The 7464-nt window shown below is 37.1% G+C and overlaps 1 protein-coding gene across 1 annotated transcript; it reads left to right on the forward strand.

Moving 5' to 3' along the window:
* The first annotated feature begins 439 nt into the window (after window positions 1–439).
* LOC100376716 (zonadhesin) lies at window positions 440–3963 on the forward strand. Its single transcript, XM_002733559.3, has 6 exons — window positions 440–630; window positions 1214–1259; window positions 1570–1866; window positions 2253–2506; window positions 3013–3308; window positions 3741–3963. Exons 1-6 carry the CDS (start codon window positions 559–561, stop codon window positions 3751–3753), a joined length of 978 nt encoding a protein of 325 aa, XP_002733605.1. The 5' UTR covers window positions 440–558; the 3' UTR covers window positions 3754–3963.
* Window positions 3964–7464: the final 3501 nt, after the last annotated feature.

A 7464-nucleotide genomic window follows, 5' to 3' on the forward strand; every position in this document is an offset into this window, starting at 1 on the left:
GATGACATTTTTAAGTGATATAATTAATGATATTCAGCGGACATTTTTCGGAATTTTCCAATGTATTCTGGTACTCAACAAAATCGTTCTTTAAAATTTATATTAGTTATGTATACTGTAGACACGTAAAATTCGTTTAGATCGGCCATCTGCATTCAACAATACAAGTTATATTGCGTTCAGCATAGTTATATTTGTTAAAAAGATTAGGTTCACCATCTATACAAGTCAGAGCGATGTATAATATAATACAAATTCCGCTCATTACTTACTTCTCATCACATATATCTAACATAGACATATTTTAAATATGACACGAAGATAACCTTGTTATTACAATGACCGACACGATTTACATACCGTGATGTTGATAAAACAAACATCTGACCAGCGGTGCATCGCCGTCACCTGTGTGTGATTGACGTCATATCAGGGTGACATCTCTCTAATTCGCAGTTTGGTGTTTAGAGTTGTGTGATAGATGAGACTGGCGCCTCTAGACGGAACAGTGTGTGCACATATCCCTGGCCGTGACGCAACAACCATCTCATAAGCAGCATGATGTTACTACTTGTGGTAATAACCATTATATTAGGATGCACAGTTAATGCCAGTCCAAGACATATACGGGTAGGTGACATGTTTAAAAAACAAACATATTTTCTATATTGCCGCGCATATTATAAAGCCGATAGCTCGGTCTTGGCGCAGTATTTTGTAAACATACACCACTCCGGGGCCTGTTACTTATTATTATTATTATCATCCCAAATTAAACCCAAACTACATCGCTACATGGCACTGAGGGATGTTTTGGCTTTAAATCAGTAACTTGGTTGAAATAGAGTAGAGGAAGTTTATTTAAAAAAAAGTACATATTGAGCACCGAATTCAAGAAAATACAATTTTGTTGTCCATGCAATATATACACAATATAATTATGGCATAGACAATTGGTATCGAATGTGGCGATGTGATTTTGTGGATGGTTTCACAGAGAGACTGCTTTTATGACGTTGTATATAGTTTATTCGATTCAGCGAGCGAGAAGTAACCAGGAAGGACAGCGCAAATATGGGAAACGTAGTAAGACAGAACTATTGTCAAACCCAATACGGATGATTATATAACAATATACTATTTGACTTTGGTTTGTCAATATTGTTTGTAATTATTTCTATTAATAATTTTTTTTTTAATTTTATATTCCCAGCAAATAGATTCAACTAATGTGGTCAGTGTGACACGTTTTGCAAAATGTTAGTATTTTATTTTTATTATTATTTGTATTATTATAAAATCACAGTTTCGCCATTGTTATAAATTTACATCAGCAAAAAAAAAAACGACGATGGTCCCAGTATGTTTTATTATTGGTGGCGAGTTTCTGTATAGTTTCCGTGGAAGTCGATACTACTAGTACGCCGTGACGAAGTGTACTTATATATTTAAACAATAATTTAACAATAATAATCCCCTTCTCAATACTAACGGATAGAAAGTTCCCGTCTTATAATCGTAACGTGTTAATTTACTCTATAATGAGTCCTTCCGTTTTTTTCTCATTAGATGACGTAGTTGTTACTCACACCAGACTCGGAGACTGTTCCTATAAAATAGAATTCATAAGAGCCGACACCACCACATCAGTGCTTGCCCAGGACATAATCATTCACTGGGCAATCGATGACAGTGTTTACTTATTGGAGGTGCCAGTGGTAACTGGCTCCACTACGATTGAAGCCGGCAAACAGTCTGCGGAAATCTTGTGGACTCCTCCTAACGGGTTTGTACCACCATATGATGTGACCGGCGTGACACAGATAACAAACGATGAGGGAGGAACTGTGGACCAGCATCAGATAGGTGAGAGTATATAGGAGGAGGGGGCGCTTTAACTCGACCATATTATTATTAGAAGAAAACAATTCTAAAATTGTGACGATACCGATACTCTGATTAATAACCGATATAAACGCACATCTCTCTACATACTGGGACCCATAACGCTGTCTCAATATTTGCATCTGTGAATTATAATAAACTCCTATTTAACCGTACTCTGGTCGTAGATGAAACTGAAATGTGAAAAATAGGGTATTTAATGTGCGAGTTCTATCAGAATTCTTTGTCGTTTACATTTTTGTGCGCGATTAATGACATGTACACATTCATTCATATGTATAGAAATATAATTTCACGTCAAAAATGCTAGTATTGTTTAATTATTCGGCTGCTTTTTCTATTTCAAGACGACGGAGTCTGCACCCCAGGCAGCACTCGTGGAGATCCACATATGAGAAGTTTTGACGGACATGGTTACAGCTTCCAGGGGCTTTGCTGGTACACATTAGCAAAACATTGCACAGAGAATCCAGACTTTGAAGTTACTGCAGAATTCGCCCCAAGACCTTCAAGTGGTGATGAATTGAAAACACGCGCCGTCAGGTTAAATGTGACAGTCGGTGATGAGCGTTTGAGCATGGATACAACAAATGAAGTTTTGGTAAACTTTTCTTTTATTGGGTGGGCTAGTTTAAGATGGAGACAACTAAATGGAAAATTTGATGAAAACGACAGTTTAGGAAAATGCTCTTTCTTGATTACTCAAAATAACAAATATGATGTCCGTTTACTGCATCATCTAGACTCGACATAAGTTGCGGTCAAACTCAGGAATTTTCGGTAATTTCCTTCTCGCTCTTCGCCAACTTACTTATGAATGTTGGTGAATTGAGCGTTTATATCAAACACAGATACTATGATAAACAACGTATATTTTGTAATCAGAAGATAGCTGTAATATCGTCATATTACGGATACTACGTGCCGCGTCCTGTTCGATATGGGACTCATAGCGACGTATACAACGCGTGTAAAATACATTGTTTATTTACATGAAATTCGTACATGCGCTGCGCGACGACCGCCGCGCTCTAATACTATTAAACGCGACGCTAGTTGACAACACAGTTTAATCATATTGACATCATACCGATCTCTTTCCTGTAGGTAAACGATGTTCCGCTTTGGGCGGCAAAACTGAATGGTAGCCCTGTGAACTTTGAAATTATTACCGATCCCGCTATGGTGGGTGTGAAAATAGAGCGTTTCAACATGGACATATTATGGGAGGGGCGCAAGCATGCATTCAGCGCTGTTGTGAGTCACCCCGACTACCATGGCAACATTTGTGGTCTCCTTGGCAACGCGGATGGTGATCCACTGAATGATTTCCAGAAGCCAGATGGCACGCGCACCACGCATGTCAACGAATTTGGAGAAAGCTGGAAAGTTAACGAAAAAACGTAAGTACTGATTGCTATGTTCTAGAATGGTGGTGGAGCCGAGGAGCTCTGTAAAGCAAATGCGATAGTTCGACAGATACGGCAACTACTTGTTATTTTCAACGTGTTCTGATAACAAACACGTCATATTTTAAAAATGCTACGACAATAAACATATTGCTGGCTTTCAGCCGTGTTGGGTGGATGGACCAATTATTGAGCCTTCTTCGCATGCAAACTGAATCAATAGACGCACCGAAATAGCTACCGCAAAAATGTTCCCATTGTTTCTAAATAACTTGTGATGTCTAACATATTCTCAGTGTACCAGTTACCGCATTTTGTGTTGGGTGTGTCTTATAAGACTGGTGAGATTAGTTCTAGTTGAACTGTGTATAGAATATATAGATTATAAAACCTAAATTTTTTATATTTGTCTCTCTCTCTCTACAGGTGTGAATACTGAAGGACGTCCTAGACTATAAAATTTAGATTCTTCAATATATCTGATTACATAGAGCTATTTATGCACAATTTTGCTTCTGGAATTATTTTCTGCCGCTATATATTAAGGGAATATAATCTTGTTTTAATTTATCTGGTTTGTTATTTCGCGATGTAAAACAAATGCATGATGTTAGTTAAATATTAATTAAAGATATTAAGTAAAGGTGTACCTGAGTTGTGTTCATTTGTAGTTAAACATGTATTGTGTGTTGTGGTAATGTACTAATATAAATATATGATGGCAAGCAAAGGTATTTGGTATGTTCCAATATCACTCGTCAAATATGCTAATTTTACCTTGTCTGTTAAGAATCCAAAAGTGTCTTTGACTTCAAGTGTCCCAGTGCTGAAATGCAGTAGGATAGGGGGGTTTTGTTCGGTGTGTGTCCCACCCTAGCGTACCGTTTATAACCTTATTAGAACATACTATAATTTCAGACAAATTATTACACTGCGAAATAGCTGTTTAAATATCGTTGCTATGTTTACATTTTAAATTCTCCGAACGTTTTTTTTTTTTGGATTATACTACTATTGGAACGGGTAACGAAGAGCCATGTTTTTTTGAGGAGTTAGAAGTTACCCGCCGTGCAGTGCGCGTTCTAGATTTCAAATTCAGAGAAGTATGACAAAATCGACAACAAATCTAGTATATTTCAAGGATATTACATTATTGCCGCACATACACGATGCAAAACAAGTTAAAATACAATGTTTTTATTTGCGATTCTCTGCATTTACGCCAATTTACAAAACATACGACAGCCTGAGGCCCAGCGACATTCTCCTTCCCAGAGTTCCTTGCGGTTAGATCACCGAAAGTATCTCTGCCACCATATACCGCCATTGTGTGGTGAAACAAGTTTAAACATATTCAATGATAGCTGATAATGATTTTCTGTAAATGTATTGTCAAGGGTGAAAATAATTTCATCGCGGAATAACGGTTACTAAGGTGTTACTCGGCCCATCAAACTGACCGTCCTGTCGATTGCCAAGCGAAGAAATATAAAGAAACGAAATCACTTAGGGGTATCAGCGGCTAAATCGTTCTACTGTCACGCCATTTGTGTTACGGAAAGTAGAAAAATGTTGGACGTCTTTGAAAGTAGTGCCACTGTTACGCATCGACCAATCAACGGCAAGCATAATATCGTGTGGTAGCAGAAATATATTCGTAGAAATAGAACTCTGCCTGGGAGATTGGCCCGCTGAGTGAATGTGACGGGCACGTAGATGTCGTAACTTGTTGGATTCGAACGCTGCACTGAACTCGCATGATCCTCACGAGGAGTTTTCAGATAAAATGCGATTTATATTACTATTTTGGGCTATAATAATTCGTATTTGCACTTGTACCAGGTTTCCTTGTTGATGAAATCATTTTCTCAATTTCTGACAACAGATGCTATGTCATACCCATAATCCTTTGCTGAAGAATCAAGATGGCGGACTACATACATTGATGAAAAGTTCAATATCTAGAGAATGAAAAAGTGATATAAAAAAACTGTAAATTGCATATTCTTACATTTGCCGAGCTCTTTTATCTGGAAGTATTATATTGTTAGCCTTGACTTTCCCTTTAAAGGGCGGTGGTCGTCGTGCCACGCATGCGCGAGATATGGGTCTCGTGTAAACAAAGATGGCGACTTTGACTGTTGAGCAGATCAACGAGTACAAACTAAGGAGACGTTACCAAGCTTTAATTAGGTACCGTTAGCGTCCGATGTGCTGTACTGTAACGAAGGAATACTGCGAATTCGTGAGTTTTCATAGTGAGTTGAAATTTGCACCCTCAACTTGGGTCATGTGTGAAAAATCACGTTAAGAAAAAAACAAGTATTGTTGAGAACTAGGAACCTAGTAAACGGGTGTTGTAGGGAACAAAGCAATTATTTATATCTATTGAAGCTTAACAATCCGTAGAATATGTTGGTCATTCGTTTACTCTATTGTATAATGCAATAATGATGAAAATCAAATAAACGAATGACCACCAAATGTATTTCAGGCCGTTATCAACTTCAAAAGAATAAATGTTTGTTTTGTTGTAATAAATAAGACAGCAAAATATTGGTGTTTTTGAAAAGCCTCGTTAGGAATTTGACACTTTGCTCTAATGTTTTATACAATAGAATAAACGAATGGTCACCATATGCCACGGATTCTTAGCTAGGATGGTCGTTCCCCTCTTGGGCGTCACGTGTGAACGTATGAGCGCCTATATTGTATAATACTAGTATTATGGCTTTACATCCAAAGTTAGTCGGTTAATATGCTACCCAGAATACAATTCTGTGCACAATAACTCAGCATCTTACACAGAAGAAGTGAAATACAACGAGAACCATTACGTGTGTTTCCAAAATAAAATGGTGTACATGATTACTTTGAATCTCTGAACACTAATGTTTCTGAAAAGTAGAAAAGTACTGAGAAATTTCGTTAAAAATATAATAGTATTTGGTTTACATGTACATTTTAAAATTACAACAGGTATTTCACTATATCCATTCAATAATTACGACAGTACAAACCTACGTATAATTAATTACACACCGTATTCGTGACGTCTGCATCTCTTAAACTCCGTATACGATGTGCGATTAAGCACAATCCAACGAAAACGCAACTGCTTCGGCCCATTGCTGTTAGTGGAAGGTTTATTTGCAAAAACACAAACTGTAGTATTTGTTGCACAGTCATACATATCATGGGACAACTTTTGTATTGCTATTCAAATCCCGTATAAAATATCGCTCAGGAGTTCCGATTGCCAAATGTACTTAAGTAACGATTTGAACCAATTTTTTCTAACTGTTATCAATTATTGAGAAAGAACTCTAAAATTCTAAATCTGGACATTTATGTGACATGCACGATGCCGGCCATCTTTGACATCGTTCAAACATGTATTGTGGTCTTTCTTTGAGCTGTTATATGAACCTTTAGCGCCGATGATCTCATGTAAATGTTATGGATTAATTGTAATTACCTTGGCCTCAAGAAACCGACCAATCAACCGATTTCCCAACATTTCCCCATATTCCTGATATCCCGATGCATATATATTATAATATTGAGGTACCTTAATACCTTAATATATGTGATGAGTACATTTTCAATGTGTAAATTTAGCAAGGTTTTTGCGTATGTCCTACACCTAATAATAAAACGAATCACTTGTTGCAAATAAGTATTATATATATGAAATCCAAATAATGTTTACGATCGGGGATATTCATTCAAATGGTGTTAGTTATCCGGAATATGCTGTTGTTTTCTCTGATTATTCGTCCTACTTCTTCACAGTTACTATTCCTATCGATACCATATACTTACCAGCACACAACTCATTCTAGACACAATCTCGTGGGTGTAAATTTCAATGTGGTCATCACATCGCCGCTAGTTGTTATTACCAAATACATCTTCGTGGCTACGTATGGAGTCCTACAGAAACAAGTCTGCATTGGTAAGAAGTTGTGAAATGTACATGTGCTTTATTAGGCGGTCACTATAGTCTTATGTCCTCTAATAATAAAAGCAATAATGGCTGCCACCTTGGTTTGACCGAACTCCTCACAAAGAAGTTCGCTGATTCTGTTCTAATTTTTTGGATTCTAGCATTCCCATGATGTATCATTGGAAGGAAAAGATGTATAAT

The sequence above is a fragment of the Saccoglossus kowalevskii genome, chromosome 18, assembly GCF_978046115.1.
Source record: "Saccoglossus kowalevskii chromosome 18, keSacKowa6.1, whole genome shotgun sequence".
NCBI classification, from domain to species: domain Eukaryota; kingdom Metazoa; phylum Hemichordata; class Enteropneusta; family Harrimaniidae; genus Saccoglossus; species Saccoglossus kowalevskii.

Coding starts and splice junctions, on each gene's coding strand:
- LOC100376716 (XM_002733559.3), top strand. CDS start 559: ATGATGTTACTACTTGTGGTAATAACCATTATATTAGGATGCACAGTT. Junction 631..1,213: donor CCAGTCCAAGACATATACGG/GTAGGTGACATG, acceptor TTATATTCCCAG/CAAATAGATTCAACTAATGT. Junction 2,507..3,012: donor ATACAACAAATGAAGTTTTG/GTAAACTTTTCT, acceptor TCTTTCCTGTAG/GTAAACGATGTTCCGCTTTG.